Genomic DNA, 23025 nt, shown 5'->3' with positions numbered 1-23025 from the left:
GGATGATGCTGAGTAAGCATTATGGGAGGGATGTAATCTTTTCGAACGAGCACTTCGTATAATTACGATCGAACTTCACTTACAGGTAAGTTCGTTTAATCGTCAATTATACTTCATGCTCGTTCTCAAGATTACATGTAGTTGTTTAGAGTCGCAATTTTATTTTAGGAGGGACAAGGACTAGGATAAATTTAAAAAATAAACAAACTTATATTCTATCAATCTAATATTTGGTCGAACAATCACATATTGTTTTGATTTTTATCTTATAATTAACCTTGCAAATTCCGTATTTTCGCTTATCTCGCGAAGATAATATTTTGCAAAAACTAACGAGTTTCTCGAACAGCCCGCTGTTTTACGAATAACACATACATCTACACCTCGTGACAAAGCCGCCGAAGTTGACGCGTGCCGGGTAGAGTGCCCCGTAAAAATCTCAGTATCTATCCCGCTTTCTTTTAGTGTGGTTTTCAACCACCTGCTTACGGTTTGTGATCCTATCTCTTTATGGGGTTTCTTGAAACTCAAAAACAAATTCTTCTCGCCGTTTCTTACTTCACTCGTCTTCTGAATATAATTTAAAATATTGGAAGCTACACATAAACTAAGTTTCTCTTCAAAGAATGGCAATATAAGGACTGGTTGATTTCTACCTGGGGCCGAAGTTTTAATCAAATCTGTAATCAAAATTTCTATCGAAGAATGCGTTTTTCGAATGTTTTCAATTTTGATTTTTGCAAAGGTTTGCGCTCGGTGCGCCGTAGCAAGAGCGAGTAACATCAAGGTTTTGTAACTAGCTTGTGTAACGTTAAAGATTCTAACGGAAATAATGGCTTCAGGTAGTCCAGTACAATATTGACATCCTATGTAACATTGTACTTTGTTCGTGATGGTCGAAGCTTATACACTCCTTCAAAAAACCGTTTTACTAACGGGTTGTCGCCTAAACTCTTGTTCGATATGAGCGAGATCGCTGATCTAATCGTATTGAGCGTACCATAAAAAGCACCACTGCGAAACTTTTCTGTTAAAAACTTTAAAACCTGATCTACTTGAGTATCGAAAGGATCTAATTGTTTCTTGGCACAAAACTCCCACCATTGCTTTATTCCTGAACTATACTGTTTAATCGACGCGTCTGATAAGGATGCGATCATAATGTCTAATGCTTCTATCGGTGCTCCTTTTCTCAACAGGCTTTGCCTGAAACTCTCGCGGCCACTAATGAAAGGTGTTGCTTCAAAGGGTGCGTTGTCCTGAAAGGTGATAATAACAAATCTTTATTAGGTTTAAAAATAATTAATTCGCTTGTCACTAGCTCTAATAACACAGGGTACCACGGTTGGGCTTTCCAATCTGGGACTACTATTATTCCTTCCGCTTTATCTCTTTTAACTTTGTAAAACACTTTTAAAATTAATGAAAAAGGTGGAAAAGCATAGAAAAAACCGCAACTGACCCAATCTACTGTAAACGCATCTATATTTTCTGCCTGAGAATCCTAACGCCACGAGAAAAAACGGTTGCATTTTGCGTTTAACCTAGACGCGAAAAGTTCAACTGAAGGTTGACCAAACTTTTCAACAATTTCTTTGAATGCGCGGTTCGACAATTCCCATTCGGTGTCTACATTACTGATCCTTGATAAGGCGTCTGCTATTTTATTATCTTTCGATTTGATATACGATGCGTACAACCAAATCCTACTGTTTTCGGCCCACTGCCAAATTTTCTTTGCTAAATAATTGAAATTACTATACTTTATGCCTCTCATTCGGTTTTGATAAGACAAGGCCGTCGTGTTGTCGATTCTCAATAATACCTCGCAGTCATGTAGACCCTCGCCTAAAACCTCAAGCGCTTCGTACACCGCGAGTAATTCTAAATGATTGATATGAAGTTTTTTTCTCTTTTGTTCCAAGTCCCGTGTATTATTTTACTACCACTTACAGCCCCCCAGCCCGAAGTCGACGAGTCTGTAAAAATTTCGGCTTTGAACTTGAAGGTTTTAATTTTACTCTCTGTTTTGAAAATGTTCGCTTGCTACCAACAAATATCTTTGCGGGCCCATTCTGACACGATCATCTTTGCTTCATAATTACCATTATTGAAAATGAGCGCAAAACATTTTTCTCTCTCTGAAAGTTTCGTGTTTGCAAAACCATACTCAGCCGCGGGCCATTTAAGCTGATTAAAATTCCAATAAACTGCTCGAATTCACGAATAGTACACGTTTCTTTAAACAAGAACTCGTTACATAGCTCAAAAACCTTGACTCGTTTATCGCTTGTCGGTCTTATGCAAAACTTTTCTGTGTCGACTTCTAAACCTAAAAATTTACAAGTCTGCTTCGGGCTCAAATTACTTTTCTCATAGTTTATAAGGAAACCAAGACTTTTAAGTAACGCGATTGTTTGAATCGTATTCTCTCGACAACTAGCTTTATCTTTTCCTATGCACAAGAAATCATCTAAATAAACAACCGACTTTAAACCTTTTGACCTAAGATAATTCACAACCGGTTTCATTACTTTAGTAAATACAAAGGGACTTGTCGATAAGCCGAAAGGGAGGACAACAAACTCGTAAATTTTTCCTTCGAATGTAAAGCGTAAAAATTTTCGACTGTCTTCATAAACGGGGATGCATAAATATGCATCTTCTAAATCCAAATTACACATAAAGTCACCCGGGCAAATGATCTTACTGACAGTTCTCATATCTTCCAATTTGAAGTGCGTTGTATCTATAAAAAAATTAAGTTTTTTCAAGTTGAGTATGAATCGGTGTGAACCATCGGGTTTTGGAACCGTAAAATAGGAAGACAGAAAATGCCCCTCAATAGGGTCACATTGTTTAATTGCTTGTTTGTTGATTAACTTTAAGATCGCTTCTTTAACCTTACATGAGTCTTGTTCAGAAAACAATGGCTCTACTGGAGGTCAAGTTTGCACGACCTGCCTTGCAAACTTGATCTTGTATCCCTCTACACACTCAAGGACAAATTTGTCCTTGGTTAACTTGAGCCATTGATTTTTGAACCAGCGCAGTCGACCTCCTGTCTGATGTACCTCTACTTCGGTGTCGTCCCCGTCTTCTGATTCTTCCGTTGAGTCTGGTTCTGAAACTGCCTGTGGGCGAAGGGTGCCTTTCCGGACCTGGAAAACTGCTGTCTCGCCTGTCCGTATGTATTAAAACTCTTTTTGGCCCAGGTGAACGGCTGACGTGCCTGGGCATTGACCCAGTTATTTGTCGTGAACGGTGCCTTCTTGACAGCTGGCTGTGGCTGAGTCTTCATAGTGTTTCCCACTCCGGTGATCGTCCTTGCCTCTTTGATTCTTGCTCCAAGCTCCGGCCCATACAGAAACTTGTCTGTCTTGGTGTTATTCAGGACGTCCTTGACTTGTTTGGTAAGTCCCGGTTCGATGAACACTTTTCTCGCCGTGGTTTGTTTATGGAAAAGTCCAGCAATCAGTTTTCCAGCCTCAAACATCCTTTCAATCATCACCGCTCTGTCCGGTGATTCCTGCGGCTCGTTGATAATCATGGAAATTGCTGAGCCCAACGCGATCATCGCGCTAGCTATCATTTTTTGGTTTTCTTCGAAATGTCCATCTCTTTTAATGGCACTCTCTGAAAGCGTTGCTCGAACTTCGGGGTTCAGCGTTGGAGCACTGAAGGATTCGTCTTGATTATATTTCTCCAACAACATTTCCGTGTCCTATTTTTTGAGGCCCGACGACAGCCAATAATCCCAGTGAGGCTTGAATGACGGGTGAATCTTTGCATCCACCTTGTTGGATTGGGTTGGGTCGTCACCGAACACTTGTAAAATTTCTTCGTCCTCGATCTCTCCCTCTTCTTTCGCGTCGTCACCCGTTTTAGGGACCGTGTTTTCCTTGTCGCCTACAAAAATTAACAAAAAATGTACATTTCCGACTGTCACAATTGACACTTTTAGGTTATGGTCTGACTTGACTCGAGTTCAAGCTTACCACACCTTCTTCTGGCCTGTCCTGCCTCTCGTGCAGGCTCACCAGTGATTTTGTTTTGTTTTTTGTTTTGTTTTTTTGTTTTTTTTTTTTACCTTGAATTATATCTTCGATCAACAATTCATTGTTTCTGATCTCGTTGCTGTCTTCGTTTTCCACCAGTGGCGCGGCAACAACCGCTGAAGGCACGGTTGAAACGACAGGCACCTTCTCGTTGCACGGGGGCGGGGTGTATGTATGCACCCTCGACTTCACTGTCGAGACAGACCACGACCTGCGATCGCGACTCGCACGCTCACCCCGTCCGCGGCTTCTTGATCTCGACCTGAAGCGCTCACGCCTACGTTTTGCGCGGTGTCGCTCGTGTGAGCGGCTACGAAAACGTTTTTCTCTCGATCTCGAACGGGCGCGAGATCTTCGACGCTTTTTGTCCGATCCGCCATGTTGGTCGTCAGATTCTGGCGTCGCTTCTCTTTCCCTCGATTTCTTCTCTGAATTCTTCTTTTTCCTTCGACTTTCATCGTCCTCGCGATCCTCGCGATTCCGTTTACGCGATTTTCTACTCATCTTGTGGTTCGCGACAATTAACACTCGTTAATTTTTTAATTTTATACGCTGTTCGTTGTAACTTCTAACACACAAAAACATTAATGAAGTATCACATAGAAGGGACAAACGAAGGTGAATTTACATACGCTAAAGTTGTGACATCTAGCGCCCAGAGGCGAAACTACATGTAATCTTGAGAACGAGCATGAAGTATAATTTATATTATTCATCATAGTATCCCAGGTAACTGGTCTTTGAACGAAGGAAACAGAATTATAAGCTAAAATCTCATCGTAAACAGGTAAGTATTTGTTTTCTCTGCTGGAAAGATCAACACTCTGTGATATGGATCTACAAAAAAAGTTCTAACTTATTTAATGTAAATGATATTTTAAGAGATTTACTAAAAGTTTATTTTAGTAGTAAACTAAAAAAGGAAATACAAATTACCGTTTTTGTGCAACATCCCATGCTGCAGCAATAATGTTGTTGACAACGTAATCAGCAGGAATCATATCGATAGTTAAGTCTTTATCACAATACACTGTTCGTAAAACACCAGTCGCGCTACCAACAACACCACCTGTAATTCCATACAAATTGTTTATCCAGCCAGCTATTGGTTCCTTTTCTGTTGCGACAACAATAGATGGCCGAACAATGCCAGTGGGAATTCCAATAGAATATTGCCGTACTGTATCTTCACAGATTGCATTTGAAAATGCGTAGGTGTTAGGCAACTTACCCAGTAGCCTGTAAAACAAACGAATATGCTTATAGACTTATCATTAAAAAAATGCAATAGGTTTCATGTTCTATAACATTAAGGTGATTAAATCTAATTGGTCTTCGGTCAAAATCTCTGTCAATCTAATTATGTCTTTTGTCTTCATAGGTTGCTTATACATTTTTTCTTCGATTTTATTGTAAACACAGTGCGAGTAAGCTGTTGAAACATAAATAATAGCCTAAAGAACAAAATTATTATAAAGTTAGAACAATTTATTTTTAAAATTAAACTAAATTTTATATATAAATAAATTGATCTAGTCGGGAATTGTGCTTAAACAAACGCATTTTTATACGGATGATTTAACTAGGAGAAAAATACCTTTAAGCTTGTCATCTCTTGTGCAAGCAAGAGAAGATCCCTTGTTCCTCTATTATTTGTATTAACTATAAGACGAATATTGTCCAGAAAACGTACGGATGCTGCACTATGAAATATTCCATCGGTATCTTTAATGCGATCGCGGTGCTTCTCTGACAATCCTAAATTTAATAGACTCGTGTCTCCTTCAATCAAAATAATTTTCCTTTTAACATCTTTTTGCTCTCTCTTCAATCTATCAAAAATCTAAAGATTTAAATATAAATTGTAATACTGCTGACATCGTTTATTCCGATAATAATAAGTACAAAATGTGTAACTTTACTCACAACATCATTGAAATATTCTTTAAATCGAGTCTGCGGATCCTTCTGTTTCTTTGCCCTTACCAGTAAATAAATCGTTGTTATTTCTGGACAACATCTGCAAACCGCAGCAATTGCATTTATAGTAAAAGTTTTTAGCGGAAAATTATTTCTTATAAAATAAATCATTATTGTGTCAAATTTAATATATAGAAGTAAAGAGAGAAGTAGAAAAAGAGAAAAATAAGGAATAATCATTGTTATCTTTAAATACAGGTACTATAAGATAGATATTGTCTGCTGAATTAAATATATTTTGTAGCAATTAAATCTGTAAAAAAAATAGTTATCTTTTTGCATGACCAAAACTCTATGCTATTTTCCTTATTTAGAAAGCTTACATTGCTTTGAAAGTTAATATTAGTTAATAGACTTCCAACTTAAACAATATTTTTTGTTATTTATTTCACACAATATAAATCTCAAGGAGATTAAAACTACTAACAAAAACTATCCGATTGTACATACAATCCTAATTTATTTAAAATTTATGATTATAAGCTTATATTGAATGTACTGATTTAATTAAGAACGAAATAGTATATTTCTCACCTAGGGAGGTAAAGTAAGAAATGTCTCAGAGTACATGTAATTGTTGGCCGAGGCGAACGTCAACAACGCGAAGCATCGGCCAACAATTACATGTACTCTGAGACATCTCTTACTTTACCTCCCTAGGTGAGCAATATACCATTACCTTAAAAGTTTTTCCATTATAAGCCGTCCTATAAATCCTAAGCCTCCTGTTATAAAAATTTTCTTTCCAGAATAAAATGTAGCAATTTCTCCCCGCTTATTATAATAATTCGGCTCTTCTACCATTGATAATATTTCTTCTTGATACGTTTGTCCGCTTAATGATGCCATTTTTTGAATTCTTTTATAATAAAAACAAAATATTACATACAAATACAGTAAGAAATATTTCACTTTATAGTAATTATCGATGACAGACAAATCTTGAAGATAAGTAATTATTTATAAGTGATTGAAATAGATGCTTTTAATTCTAATTATTGTTCTAAGTAGTTCGTTTTTAAATAAATAAAAAATTCAGCTTTTTTTCTTTTTAAATAATTTTCCTATAGTAACAAACAAATATTATAAGTTTATTTATTCTAATAAAGTATTTATTTTATAGAATTACCATTTTTTTGAAATAACGTTTAAACAAAAACATGCTAATGAATATTTATGCTATTTAATATAACATCAAAAAAATTCTTATCCATCTTTTAGTTTTATTCGAAACATAAAAAAAAAAACTTGAAAATTTAGTTCGTTTGTTCTTTTACCTTTTTTATAGGTATTACACTTATTTAGAAAATTTGATCTTTTGTGAATTTAACAATTGGGAATAGTATAGAATAGTAAAAAATATAAAACTTACCTATTTATCTCAACAACTTTTATCACAATAAATATAATAAAATATGTCGACAAGTTTTTCGATTTTAAATTATTAAACAAAAACTTTTATTAACTTTTTATCATATGAAGAACTAAGTATGTTTGTTAGTTATTAAAAAAGTTTATAATAAGCTATATATTAAAAGTTTCCTTTTGATAAAAATATCTATTGAACTTTTTCTAAGTAACCTAGTTCAACTCCAATTAATGTTTGAATAATATAAGTTAGTCGGTCTCTGAATTTATATAGAGATAATCCCACTTACGTACAATGTGCACGTTTGATATTATCAATTTGCATACAATACAACAGAAATCAACATAGTCATCGTGAGAATGTTCGTTTTACAATAACATGCTAATTGAATTATTCTAAATTTTACACAGTCTCATACCAATGTTTTATCGTAAACTATTACCATTTTGATCACGATTCACTCTTGAAGAAAACTAGCAATTTAGACAGCGTACAGTAGTCCCAAATTTATAATATGTTTCCAAAAAATGACAATATAGTTTATTATTTTTGAAAATTAATATATGAATTTTTTTTAAGTACTTGACTACAAATCTAATATTAGTTGTTTAACAAAAAGAATGGGAAACACAAAACTAAAGATAATACTTATGTCAATTGAAATGAAAGTAATGTTATTTGTGGCGAGATCGTTATTTTAAACGTGTCCTTTTTTATTGTAATTATCGATAGGATTGTAAGGTCTGTGCTAGATAGGTAATCATGAACTTCTATTTACGAGATAATGTTTTTGATAATAAAGATTATTATTTAGGTAAATTACAACAAAATTACTTGGCTTCTTTTTTTTCCATTTGCAGTCTTTGACGTTGGATTGTCACTTGAAGATGGTATTAATCTCTTATCTTAATTGTAGATTTTATACAAAAATTTATCAATAGGATCTAATATGTTATCCTCAGATAGGAAAAACTGGGTGATTATTATAAGTGTCGAGAACTATATATATAGATTGATACAATTTGGATATTGATCGTTTTTATTAGCTACCCCCATAGCAAGATCGTACCGGAGCCCTTTAATATATACGGTAACAATATTATAATAAATAAATCCTACAATTATCTTATTCTTGATTCTGTGCATTCATCTGATTCTCTAGAAACTTATTTTTTTTAAGGTTTCACTTCGAACACATGTGATCTGCGCATAATATTTTTTTTTTTTATATATAAATAATAAAATGGATTTTTGTGAACATTAAATGTCAATAAAGAATCTTTGACTGTGGATCAGGAATTACAGAAACCACTTCGCGGTGAGACTTTAATCGGTATTGATCGTGGTATACAACATCGCTTATCTCAACATTCAACGACCATCGACTTTTTATTGGACATCAGTATAAGAATTTGAATTAAACAAATCATTAAAATATTAATTACTGTCGTGATCTTGATTTGTAAACAACTTCCATTTTTAATAAACGTACTTTTGTACTAGTTGATCATCCACCGGACGCATAATATAACTGTAGTGTGATCTTTCTAAATTTAATTCTAAACTTTGTAACAAAAATAATGCTTAGCCAATGTGACTGTGCAATATTATAAACGTTTACATGTTTAATTAATGTTCTCTTTTTTCCTTCTTCTGACACATCGTTTTTTTCGAAATAATGAAAATAAACACTTCGTTCTTTTATTCAAATAACTTGGAAAAATATGTAAATGTGTGTATATATGAAATAAACGTTTAAAGTGTATATAAATAGATAGTTTTAATAATTTTAGTTATCAAGTACTGTACTAATCTGTAAAAAAATAAAAAAATTATCTATTATTTAATTATTCAATATAAAAATTCGTAACACATACAAATCTTAAGAAGTTTCACTTGAGTCGCGTTGAGATTCTAAGCGTTTTTCTATTTAACGATATTTTTTAATCTGAATAACTAATCTTGACAATCTATTACAACACGCGTTACTAATATTGAAAGCACGGAACCAGATACCAGAAGGGCGATCGACAAAGGAAAATAACTAGCATATACGAATGGAAATAAAAGGAAAGATTATTTTCGGAAATACGCCGCTAAGAGTCGTTATTTTCGCTGATGTCTAGCGACCCTTTAGGAGGGACGCGCCATACATATTGCTGGACTGAAAATTTGGGGGGACTGCTTCCGAGGCAACGCGCAGCCATGTTTATCTTTAGTATGTATTAACGGCTGTGGTTAGTTTAGGTTTGGAATACTTATAGTTTTTTATGTGATATTTATATTTAATTGCTTCTTTTTTTTTTTTTTTAGTAGTTTTCTATACGTTTAAGTTTAATTTACTCATTTAATAGTTACAAGTATAAATGTACAAACCTAACCTATAACTTATCGTTTGTTTACAGACTTATTGCCTTTTATCAAATCAAACTTAATTGAATTTTTCTTATTGAATTTATAATAATTTTTGTGTGTAACCTATTCTATTTTAATATATATTTATAATTATCATTAAATATTGTTCTTTTTTTTTTTTTTGTATTTGATGCAATTCGTTATTTCATAATTATTTCAATTTTTGAATATTTCGCGCGCAATCTCGTGAATACATGAGATCCTGTCCCCTAGCAATCTACATGGTGCGTCCCTCCTATAGGGTTTCTACTGATGTCAGGTTTATAACGTCATATTTTTCAATGACAATTGTTAACAATACTGCATCATTAGCAATTGTATTAATGTTTCTTTTATCTATAAAAAGTAATATTTATTTCAAAATGGTAAATAAATTCATAGGTGTATAAGTGGATAAGTAAAGGATCGTAATAAGAATGCTTAATTAAATCGGAGAAATACGCCGGTACTTACTGTACTACAGGTAATATAACCTTAATTGATAGTTATTAATTACTTATATAAAAAAATGCAATTTCGCTTGTTTTTCTTCGTTATCGATTAAGGCTATTTTCATTTACCAATTGAAACATGGATAGTTTTTGAAACAAGATCATGACGTTATCATCCGCGAAAAAATATATTTCATTAATTTATTTTTTCTTTACCATTTTAGAAGCTTTTCTAATAATTGATGGTATTAAACCTTCTTATAATTAGAAAAAAATAGCTTCGACGTTCAAAAAGAAAATAAATTTTCTAATTTGAAATACGAGTTAGGACTAGGAATAGGAATGACTTTTTCATCATAGATGATTAACAAGATATGAATGGTTGTTTAAGAATATATTTGCAGCTACTTATAGTTTTTTTAACTTATTTAATAAAATGCTATACCAACTTACAAAGTCAAAGTTACGTATGTTCTCTTTTATAAAGAGTTGATAAAGAGGTGAGCGAGCATAGGGGTTTTCCTGGTAGTCCCGTTCAAAAATAATTAATAAACTATATATGGCGTGTTTTTGACCGGGACTACTGGTTGACCTTAAATGATGCTCTAACTGGGCGCTCTCCGCTATCTATCTCGAAAACGATTTAACGTACAAAAAAATTTTTGCGACAAAAGTTGTAGGGAATTTAATCCTCTACAATATCGGTACAAAACACAAATAGCGAATAACCTATAGGAAACGAGATATTTGCAAAAAATGGGTAATAAATCGATTTTTTTGACCTTTGAGTTAATAGAAGCGTGCACCTTACCATATGTAGGTCTTGAGACCACTTTAAGAATGTCATAATACAAGTTTATACGAATTTATAGCTCAGTATCTAAAATTCCAGGATTCTTACCTAATTTGACTGGATTACAAAGTTTGTCAATACCGGAACCCGTAGAAAAAATACAGGATATCGTATTGAAAAATCGTTGAGTGACTGGAAGAGATTTAGTAAAAGCCCTAGACATCTCATTGGATAGTGTAATCAATATTTTGACTGAAGTATTGGGTTTCAAAAAGCTGTGTGCACAATGGATGACGTATTTGCTAACAATGGAACAAAAAAAGATTCGAATGCGACTTTCTCAGCAACATTTAGAGCGTTTTCGAAAGGATAAAGCGGCTTTTGAGCGTCGATTCAACACTATGGATGAGACTTGGATCTATCACCATGATCCTGAATCAAAACAAGAGGCTAAAGAGTGGTATCAAAGTGATTCTTCTGCTCCGAAACGAGTTCGTGTCCAAAAATCGGCCAAGAAGTTGTTAGCATCAGTTTTTTGGGATGCGAAAGGAATTTTGTTTGTGGATTACTTGCAAACTGGTAAAACAATAAATTCTGAATATTATTGTAACCTTTTAGACCAGCTGAAGGAAAAAATTCGTGAAAGAAGACCCGGTTTGCAGAAGAAAAAAATCCTCTTCCATCAGTACAATGCACCGTGTCACAAGAGCATTTTGACAATAGCTAAAATCCATGAATTAAAGATCGAATTGTTGGAGCATCCACCGTATTCACCAGATTTAGCCCCTAGCTACTTTCATCTGTTTCCCGACCTAAAAAAAATCATGCGTGGGAAGCGTTTTTCTTCAAATGATGAGGTCATAACAGCTGTGGAAGCGTATTTTGCAGCCCTTCCAGATTCTTACTTCAGAGATGGAATTTATAAATTGGAATCTCATTGGGACAAATGTATTGATGTTCAGGGAGACTATACTTAATAATAAAGTTTATTTCAAACCTTAAAATTGTGTTTTTCTTATCGAACCGCAAAACTTATTGAACAGTCTTGTACGTAAACAAAAAAAACGAAGATAGCAAGAATAAAAAAGAAAAATCAGAAAATAGTTTACAAGATTTCAAGTCATGTATGTGTGAAATATTTCAAATCACGGTACTACTTAAAGTGTGACTTCACAGGTCGTACACCAAAACCTTGTTCCCTTGCTTTTTCCATTTTCAATTTTAGAAATTTTGCTGGCAATTATCAAATGTCTTTTATCTGCAAAATGCAAAAATTTGCAAAGAAGTCAAAACTTTTCTGCAGTTAACACTTTACTAACAAAAGGTGTTGATACACTTTCTCGTTTCAAAAAATACATTTGTAGTGTTGGCTTTCCGATGATACCTGCAATATTAACATTGCTATAAAACATCTCATTTCGTTATAATTTGTCGAATAGTAATCCTTCATTCTTAACCGTGACTACAACTTATGATTTTTAGGATATTTTTGTGCATACAAAATCGTTTATTCCACAACGATGGATATGAATTTACTACCTAAAAATTTATCCAAATGAAATAAACACTTTTTGAAGTGAAAACTTCTTTAGAATAGGAGTGATCTGAAAATTAAATAAACAGAAACGCAGCTATGTAACGGCTGCTATACTAAATAACGAGAGACAAAGAGACAAGCATATAGGATTGAGCCAGCGAGAAAGAGACGGAATATGGCTATACAGTTTTTCCTATTCTCGGCCTCCTCTTTATGCTATGCTTTATGCTTTTCATAAAATATATTTGATGAATAAAGACAAAATATATCTATTAAGGGTTCATTCTGGTTTATACGCTAAAAAAAAGGCTATTTTCACGATTTTTTTTTAGGCTTTGTAGGAAACATATACATATGAAAGTTGTTGGGTATGATAAATACACTCTAGAAGTACAAGAAAACAATTTTTTTTTATTGTTCAGAACATTTTTTGACATCAAAAATGGCTAACAAACGTGAACCCTTCAAAAAAAGGTATGCTGTTGGCGGGCATCGAAATTTAAAAACGGGTGATCTAAAACAAAAAAATAAGACGGTATTAAATTTAGTATGACAATGGCTATCGGGTATGTCAAAACTATCAATTTTTATAAAAGCAAAACAAAATGACAGCCATTTTTCGAAAAAAAATCGTTGATTTTTTTCGCAGTTTTTTGTAAAAAAAAAAAATAGTAAAAATTAATATTTTGACTTGGTTGTAGCATGCGAGATAGCCATTTATGTTTAGAGTATGTGGTTAAAATTTCAGAAGAATCGGTTGAGTAGTTTCGGAGATATCATGCCCGCCAACCGAAAAAAACGTTGTTTCGAGAAAAACGCGCTTAAAGTTTCTTTTAACAAATTTTTAAAAAGTCTTACTTTACCTTATTCTGCGATGCCTGCACCATACAGTATGCCTTCTGTTTCTTCAAAATACTAATTTTCTTCAACTCTAACTTTTTTTTCGTACTGTCCTTGCTTCTTTTAAAGATTCTCCGCTCAAACGATTGGCTGAACGCACACGCGTGTTGTCGCGGTTACTAGCGTAATTGACTGCGATAGGGCCAAGTTTTATCTCCAAAACGTGCATTATTTTTAGTATTGGATCAAAACCTTCGTTAAATATACAAGCTGCCAATTGACAAGCTATTTCCACAATTTTTTTACAATTAAATAGATGTTTAGGCTCCATAGCCCAAACGCATTTGTTGAAGCACTCATTATTATTTTGAGTGTTGCCACCTAAACATCTTTCAAGCAATTCTGGTTTTGTCAGGTCTTCGTACACTGGCTTTAATACTTCTTGGACATCTTTAGCGAGAGGAGGAGGATGTTTATAAGTATCAAGGGTTTTAGCTGCCTCAACTTTACGATACTTACACCAGTTGCTAGAACAGTATGTATGTTGCGGGTCATCATCAGTAGAAATTTTGTGATAGTACCCCGCCTAAATTTCCTTTCTCATGTTCTCAATTGAATTTTTATTTCTTTGAACAGCTAACCCATAGTTAGTTGACAATTCCTTCATCAACTTTATAGTCAATCGTTGAGTTTTAATCACTGGAACACTTTTATTAATAACTTTTTTCTTTTTTACAACTTTCTTCGGTCCTTTTTTTGCAGCAAGATTCTTGGCTTCCGCTTGTTTCAAAGCTTTTCTCTTTTGAATCAGTGCTTTTCGTGCTTCATTAGCACGGTTGAAAACTCGATTGGCAACATGTAAAACACACTCTAATTTTTTGATAACAAAATCTTCGCCGTAGAGAAAAACATTTAGCAACATTTGAAAAGTTTTCGTGTCGCCATCGCCGATATAAAAACCATATTTTACGGAGAACTTCTTGAGTGATCGAAGAAACATCTCCACGATACCATTAACCTCCATCTTCCTGGCACTACCTTCATGGTTTATCGTACAATGCGTTTTATGCTGTTCGTACCAGGCAAGATAGTTTACTTCCTTCACTTTTCTTTTCCACATCTTACATCCCTTACAGTATGTTGACCTTATAGAAACGTCGACAATTTTTCCACTGTATTTTAAAATTAGAGAAACTATTCCAATCAACGAAGAGAATCCTCTTTTGGCCCAAGACCCGTCGCCAGAAACAGACAGAATATCCTCTGGTTTTCCTCGTTTCTTGTTTTCGAGTTGCTCTTCGGTGACGGCTTTATGCGACACTACGTTAAAAACAGCATTGACCGCGATTAGTATAGAGTCAAGGATTCCATAATATGCAGAGATACTTAAACCTTTTCCGAGGTCCATAAGGTTGCAAAACATATTTATACCATGCACACCAATACCAAGTAGACGCATCACAAAAACAAGGCGACGATTCACTTCATACCCGGTTCCAATCATCGGGCACGAGTCGATAAACTTTTCTCTGCACGCACAAGATAATCGTACTTTGAAGCCTAATCCTCGCAAACCGTATCGACTAAACGAAATTTCTCAATCACAATCTTTACACTTAACATATTTTGACAACATCGAAAAGATCAGAAAGAAACTTAAAATACTGTAACCGGATGTTTTATCGATATTCACGTTAAAATTTGGATCTTTAGACGATCCCAGTCTTTCAGTGGATTTGCTTGTATTTTGTGCGCTGTTAACTTCATCGGAGAATCGATTGCAGTAAAATTTTCGCTTTGCACCTTTTCTACTCGGACGATAATTACTTTTTTTACTAGATTTTCTATCCATTGTGGGATTCCGGACAGAGAGAAATATATATTTACATAAGAGTAGCGGGGCTACAGAAATACAGAATTCAAAAGGGTTAAAAATATATGACCGACTGTCTGATTTGCAGAATAACAGATAACACACAGATAGATACAGATGGACTAATTGAGGACTGAAGACTAAGGACTAATACCGACTAAAACTAACTAAGGAGACTTTCTTTCTTTTTCCCCACATATTTATATCAGAAATGAATTTCTTCTCCCTTTGGAGAAAAAATGAGATTATTAATCTTATTGACCAATAGCATAAGGATCAACTCCAAAGTCCACCGATGGGTACAGCCTATGTTTTTTTTTTGTAGTGGAAACTATACATAAAAAAATCTGATCTAGATTATCGAAATTTTATTTATTTATAATATCGAACGTGTTTACATAGGAATTTGCCACTCCTCAAAGGTCCCGACACCGCAGAAAAGGTTATAATCGCACTAATATATCTCGATAATTCCTAGGTTTGTTTATGGTTTTATGGCCCTCCTAAACTTTCCTTTTAGTCTCTGCATAGAGTTTTCCTTTCCAAAAAAAGAATATAGCGAAAAAAACTGAATACTAGTTTTGTTTTCCTAGACCATTCTGATTAATATGCAGAGACAATTCCACTTAAACAACCGCTTATGGTTTGTCTCCTCTCTCTGTAATATCTCTGTGTTTGGGTCGCAAAATAATATACTTAGACTGCTCGGATCGTTCTAAAATTTTTGTATGATAATTCTACATACGTTTACTTTCGAAAAATGCATAAAAAATTAATTTTTTCAAAATTATAAACCAGAATGAATCCTTAAATTTGATTTTTATATGTTTTTGTAAAAAATATACAAAAAGATGTACTGACCCATGCATATATGAGAATTATATTATAATTTGTGATATTTGCGTATTTAAGAAACTTATACTAATTTTTCAAGAAAATAAAAACATTTTTATTCAGTGAACACAATTACATCAAAATGACGTCAAAATGATTTTGCGCTATGTCAGGATTTACGTAAGATATAAGTCAGATATGAGTCACATGTGACTCATTATTTCACTTTTATTGAGTAAAGACTTTTACATAATAAATATGACGATAAGCTGACTTGACGAAACAAAAGAACAAAAAAGCAATGATGTCATACATATGTCTAGTTGTTGCCAAATTTCTTACTAGTATATGACGTATAATTTTTTTTTCACCCCCGGGACTTGAGAACTCGGGAACATACGATTACTGGATGGACATTACTACTGGGTGGTGATTTGCCTCACTGAGCAATGCAAACTTGTGCTAATTTCTATTATATTACTAATTCATATAAAATTAACAATATTATGTTTTTTAATTATTAAATTATAATAAGTAATAAAATATAACATAAATTAATAATATAAATTATAATTAACACGTTCCATGCCACGTGTACCACCGGTGGTACAATAACCATTAAACACATTTATTTAATGCACTGAAAATATATACTTATAAGGTGACTTACCGTCACCGTTTTTATATATATATATATATATATATATACATATGTTTGTGCGAGTCAAAAAAATCAATTATTTTTTTTTTTACAAGTACTACAGAAAAATGGGTTTGCTAGATACCTTAAAAAATTTCTCACAAAATATGAGCTCTTAATTTTAATAGGAAAATCTACCGCATCGCAGTTTTTTATTTTTTTCTCAGTCCAATAGAATAAAATTCATACCTCATCATTAATTGATTGCACAGAAAAATGTTCTAAAAGAATGTTGTAGGAAATTTAATGCTCTACAAAAAAGATACCTTATATTTTTTCCGTAAACCTCACTATTAGAATGATATTGAAGATTAAAATTTGATGATTTTTAGACAAATTTCATTTTTTTTTTATGAATTTTATAACTCTACAATAAATGACTATTATGAGATGCGCAATACAAATTTTTGTAAGAAATTTACTACTCTATAAAAATAGTGTCTTATGTTTTGGCGATTAAATTAAGCGTTCAAAAGATATTCAGAGACAAAAATCAGTACACATGAAAGTATGATGATGATATATATATATGGGGCATTCTACAGTAAATCGGTCACTTTTGCCCTCGACCCCTTTCGATTTAGCTGAAAGTTTTTTACCCTATGCTACCCTATGAAAAACAATTTTCAGAATTATTTCAAATTTTTTTACCAAACCCAAGAAAAATTTTTAATTTTTGAAAAAAATGGCTCTTTTCTTTGAAATGGCTATAACTTCTTTAAAATTCAACCTGTTGAATCGTTTTTTTTTTAAATATTTGTTTCTAAATGTACTTTTCAGAATAAAATACAAAAAATTTTAAAATTATAAAATCCATGAAATTTTTGTATTTTTTTGAGAAAAACTGTTATTTTCTCGAAGTTCGCCATTTTTCATTTTTTTTTATTTTCTAGAAAAAAACTTTGTCTATATCTGCGATTATCCCCGCCAGTCCCAGAGTAAGCTGAGTTAGTTTCCTATTTTTTTTAATTAATTGAAAACAAATTTTTAATTAATTTCTTTTAAATTAAATTAATGCAATTAAACAATTTTACAATATTATATACTTAATTTATAGTCTCAAAATACAAAGTTTAAAAAAAAAATGTAACCTTTCGTTTTTTGCTGTAAGAATATGATGAAATTATTACGTCATTTTTATGTCAGAACATACGACTTAATATTGAGGTCATAAATAAAGTCACTTCTTACTTCAAAAATTTAAAGATGACTTTATGACATACGTATGACATCATTTTAAAGTCTTGTGTTCACTGGGTTCCGTCATGTGTACGAAAAAATTTAAAGTTGACTTTATGACGTACGTATCACATAATATGAAGGTCTTGTGTTCACTAGGTAAGATGTTGAACGCCCAGCGTGAATCGGTGGAGCTTACCACGGAGCTGAAATCTGAGACTCGTAGTGTACACAGTTCGATAAGCTGGGAGAGCGATATGATTCAATGCATTTTTTAGACTTTTTTTAACTGGTTTTAGATAGCAGGAAACAGCATTATAAACTGTAATATCTTCATCTACAGGTAAATATTTATTACTTTTACTGGAAAGATTAACACTCTGTGATATGGATCTACAAATAAAGTTCTAACTTATTTATTGTAAATGATATATTAAAAAATTAACTAAAAGTTGATATCGAAGATTATTCAAAAAAGAAAAAAAAATTGCCGTTTCTCTGCAATGTCCAATGCTGCAGCAATAATGTTGTTGACAACATAATCAGCAGGAATTATATCGACAGTTAAGTCTCTATCACAATACAGTGTTCGTAAAACACCGGTCAAGCTACCAAAAATAGCACCTGTTAGTCAATACAAATTGTTTATTAATCAAGCGATTGGTTCTTTTTCTGTTGAGACAACAATAGATGGCCGAAAAATGCAAGTGGGAATTCCATTAGAATATTGCCGTACTGTATCTTCACAGATTGCCTTTGAAAATGCGTAGGTGTTAGGCCACTTACCCAGTAGACTGTAAAAGAAACGAATATGCCTATAGACTTATCTCTAAAAGAATGCAATAGGTTTCATGTTTTATTACTTTGGAGTGATTAAATCTAATTGGTCTTTGGTCAAAATCTCTGTCAATCTAATTATGTCTTCTGTCTTCATAGGTGGCTTATACAATTTTTCTTCGATTTTATTGTAAACACATTGATTTTCTCAACAAGTAAACACACAAAGTTATCTTGACCTAAATATCGGTTGAACCAAGTACCTTTATTCTACTGTGGTCTTATAACAACTGCTGAATATCAGATAACTGACCTGTGGATTTATATATGTGAATGTGAATGTGTATATGAATATGTATATGTATATGTACATGTATTTGTACAATGAACTTAGGATCTGCAGCAGCGGTTCTCAAAGTGGGCGATAGCACTACCACAATTGAAACGTGAAACTTTGGGTGCGGGTGTGCAATTAGAAAAAAGTCATAAGTGAAATAAATAATTTTTTTCATTTTTTAGTTACAACCAAAAAAAAACATGTTTGCCGATCACACGTGTTAGAATTGAAACTTTTAAAAAACTAAGTTTCAAAAAAATGAGACAAATGCACAGTTTCAAAAGTAAGATAATTGTAGGATTTATTTATTATAATATTGTTACTATATATATGAAAGGGCACCGGTATAATCTTTGGATTATATTTTTATTATATTGCTCAACAATAGAAATTCTAATTTAATTAATAAATTTTATTATTGTTTAGACCTAGCGCTATGGCAGACACTTTACCTAACCCCAACTAGTTTAAGGATAGAACTTTGCATAAAAACTAATTCCTTTTATTTAAACCTAACCCAAATCTTTTACAATGTAAGGAAGCCAAATTTTTTGTGTTCTTTAGATTTTCTATAAACTCTTTAATATTGTAACTTTTCAAAATTCTTCCATAAATTTTAATCCATTTGCATCATAAACGTATATACATGCTCAATTTTCTAGTCACTATCACCGAAGCGTATAAATACTTAACTGCGTTTATCATTAAAAATCAAAATATTTAATAAATAAAATAACACACTCTCTAACAGTATAAGATTACAGAAAGAAGCACTGATACTGATAATTGTTACATTGCTTGGATGCAATGATTATTTTTTATTTTGCTTCTTTTTCTTATCTTTTATTTTTTTCTGCTTTCATACAATTTTACACCTTAATGCATGATAAAAACTTTTTAGCAATATGGTCTTTTTTTTCATATTTCTAAATGACGCAAATAGGTTGAAAATGCTACATCATCGTCAGAACATAATTATTTATTCCTCGAATATATTTCTGCAACAAATAATATCAACCAAAGCTTTATTAGCATATTCGAGCTACTTATTATTACTGTATCTTATTAACCTTGGTCTATAAGTTCAATAAGTCAATTCAAATGCTATTACGTATGTCCGATTGTAAAACACTTATATTTTAAAAATATCTACCTGGCTACTCTATAAGACGTATTTTTGTATGTTATTTTTTTTATGATCGGCTTCTGTATATTCTTATTAAGGGGACCTTCTACTCTGAGCACCTAAAAAAAGGCTATTTTTGTGAATTTTTTCCAAGAAAACTATAAAAGATATCGATCTAAAAGTTGTTGGGTTTGTTAAATTGAGTCTTAAACTATATGAATGAATTTTTATTTTTTCATTTTAATTAATTTTTTATTGCAAAAACAGTAGTATAAAAAAACACCTTAAAACTTTAGTGCTTTGGTAGCTCCATCAGAACTTGAGAATGGCTTACCTGAAACATAAAAGTAAAATGGTTTTATATTCTGTATGACTTCAGCTACAAAGTGACAGTTTTATATAAAAAATTTTATCAATAAATAAAAAAATGGTGGACAAATTACAAAAAAAACGTAAATTAGACCTTTTTTTTTATTGTTTTTGACTAAAAATAAATAATAAAAATTAAAATATAAGAAAAAACTCTCCGTCACTTTGTTACAGCTCATGTGTAGAATATGTGGATTAGATTTTATAAGAATCGGTTTACTGGTTCGTGAGATACGATGGAGCTAGTATTTCAAAACATAGTTTCGAGATAAACGCGTTTAAAGTTTTTTTTCTACTCAAAATCGTTAAAAATTTTTACCTAAACTTAATCTGCGATGCCTGGACCGTACAATAGACCTTCTTCTTGTTCATATTCTTCAATTTCTTCCAGTCTTGCCTTCTTCCACTTTGATCTGGCATCTTTTGAGCACTCAGAGCTTCGACGGTTCGCAGATTCGATACGTCGGTCGTCGCGTCTTTTAGCAAAGTCGATCGCTCCTGGCCCAAGTTTCATGCCCATCGTTTCCATTATCTTCATCACTGTTTGAAATCCTTCGTTAAAGATACATGCTGAAACTTTGCACGCAATTTCAACAACTTTTTTGCCGTTAAACAGGTGTTTAGGTGCCATGTTCCTTACGCAGTTATTAAAGCTTTATATCGCAGTTAATTATCGGCCCATTAATGGCAGTTATTATCGGCCCATTACCGGCATTTATTATCGGCCCATTACCGGCTATTATTATCGGCCCATTACCGGCAATTATTATCGGCCCATTACCGGCAATTATTATCGGCCCATTACCGGCAATTATTATCGGCCCATTACCGGCAATTATTATCGGCCCATTACCGGCAATTATTATCGGCCCATTACCGGCAATTATTATCGGCCCATTACCGGCATTTATTATCGGCCCATTACCGGCATTTATTATCGGCCCATTAATGGTAGTTGATCATTGGCCGATTAATGGGCCCAGCAATGGGCCACGTTTTATTCAAATTATTAGCCTATTAACATCATCATAATTTAATAATCTATATATCATCATCTTCAGACAGTTATATATTTCTCTATGTCTGATCCCCCGAAAAATATACCTGACAATACGAAGGATTATACAGATTGCAATAAAAAAAACTGCTTGAATAAACAATGAAAGAGAAAGGGATTGAACAAGATAAGAGTCATCCGTGCGCGCCGAACGCTCAGGAAAGCGGTCCGAGGTAGTTACGTTCAGGCACCAAAAATGTAGTTAGAGACATCGGATCTTTTTGAAATTTTAACACAATATTTCTACATATATATACATTCGAAAAATGTAAAAAAAAAAAAAAAAAAATTTTTTTTAAATTGCAGAGTAGAAGGTCCCCTTAAACAATGTTACACGCATTTGCTATCAATAAAATATAAATCTTATAAAAACATAAATAATAATATTGTAAAATAATCGATATAAAGATTAAATGATAATATAAATTAAATAATAATAAAATAAATTGACTTCTCGTCGATTTCAGCAGATACAATAATTATAATACAATACAAATACATTGCAATATAAAATAATACAATAACAATATTAATATGGTCACCGATCGAGTTTAGAATATGCCTAGTACTTGAACTTTGGTCGTTCAGAATAAAATTTTTGAACGAGTCAGTGTCTTTAGGTATTTAGGATCGATCATAAACCAGACGAACGAAATTAAAGAAAAACTCAAGAAAAGAATCAATTTAGGCATTGCATGCTTTTATTCGGTTAATAAATTACTCAGTTTGCGGTTGTACAATCATCCTTTTGGTAGTCCTTTATGGTAGTAAAACTTGGTCGCTTACGTTACGTGACGAAAAGAAAGTTAAGGTTTTTGAAAACAATGTTCTTCGTTTAATCTTCGGTGCAAAACGCGACGAGAAAACCGGCGAATGGAGAAACCCCCATAACTAAGAAGTACATTGAACAAACAAATCGGATACTATTATTGTCATAAAATCACGCCGATAAGGATGGGCTGGTTTCGTGGAGCGCTTGGGGCAGGATCGAACGACGCATAAAATATTGGTCGGTATACCAAATGGAAAAAGACCACTAGGTAGACCGGGACGTAGATTGGAGGATAATATTAGAGAAGGGATCTGAATGAAATAAGATATAAAGACCGCGAATGGAAGAATTGCGCTCAGGGACGGGAACAATAGAGGGATTTGGTATTTGCGACAATAAACTTTCGAGCTTCTAATGTCAACTAATAAAAATAATATTTTATCTGCTTTCATGTACGAAATAATCTACTAAATCATGGCTTACAACGACTACTGATTATTCTTTATAGAGTAGAGTATTTAATCGTTGTGAAAACAGTGAAATGTTCCTGTTGTATTTATTCTTGAGGGTTTATTTTT

The 23025-nt window shown here is 32.9% G+C and overlaps 4 protein-coding genes across 8 annotated transcripts in view; all 4 read right to left on the bottom strand.

The window, feature by feature from the left end:
• Positions 1–23025, bottom strand: part of LOC149032904 (fatty acyl-CoA reductase wat-like) — a 103295-nt gene that overhangs the window by 2776 nt on the left and 77494 nt on the right. The window lies entirely within an intron of this gene.
• LOC149032907 (uncharacterized) lies at positions 209–5063 on the bottom strand. Of its 4 annotated transcripts, none has more exons than XM_089171665.1 (4): positions 4995–5063; positions 4091–4895; positions 3075–3909; positions 209–1259 (listed from the first exon to the last, which is right to left on the bottom strand). In XM_089171665.1, the coding sequence occupies exon 3, from the start codon at positions 3713–3715 to the stop codon at positions 3077–3079; it is 639 nt and encodes a 212-aa protein (XP_089027791.1). In that variant the 5' UTR covers positions 3716–3909; positions 4091–4895; positions 4995–5063; the 3' UTR covers positions 209–1259; positions 3075–3076. The 4 variants fall into 3 exon arrangements, 2 of the variants coding, with proteins under 2 accessions (XP_089027791.1, XP_089027790.1); XR_016176308.1 differs by having other exon boundaries at positions 4091–5056; XM_089171664.1 differs by lacking the exon at positions 209–1259 and having other exon boundaries at positions 2762–3909.
• Positions 4643–22529, bottom strand: LOC107073617 (putative fatty acyl-CoA reductase CG5065). Its single transcript, XM_089171453.1, has 6 exons — positions 22397–22529; positions 5985–6078; positions 5656–5901; positions 5367–5512; positions 4995–5297; positions 4643–4895 (listed from the first exon to the last, which is right to left on the bottom strand). Exons 1-6 carry the CDS (start codon positions 22417–22419, stop codon positions 4643–4645), a joined length of 1065 nt encoding a protein of 354 aa, XP_089027579.1. The 5' UTR covers positions 22420–22529.
• On the bottom strand, positions 20458–21368 carry LOC149032906 (uncharacterized). Its single transcript, XM_089171508.1, has 2 exons — positions 20938–21368; positions 20458–20583 (listed from the first exon to the last, which is right to left on the bottom strand). The coding sequence occupies exon 1, from the start codon at positions 21247–21249 to the stop codon at positions 20944–20946; it is 306 nt and encodes a 101-aa protein (XP_089027634.1). The 5' UTR covers positions 21250–21368; the 3' UTR covers positions 20458–20583; positions 20938–20943.

Source organism: Polistes dominula, unplaced genomic scaffold, assembly GCF_049000335.1.
Source record: "Polistes dominula isolate Pdom_NZ unplaced genomic scaffold, Pdom_raw_medaka contig_26, whole genome shotgun sequence".
NCBI lineage: Eukaryota > Metazoa > Arthropoda > Insecta > Hymenoptera > Vespidae > Polistes > Polistes dominula.
This window is presented reverse-complemented; position numbering and strand designations above follow the sequence as displayed.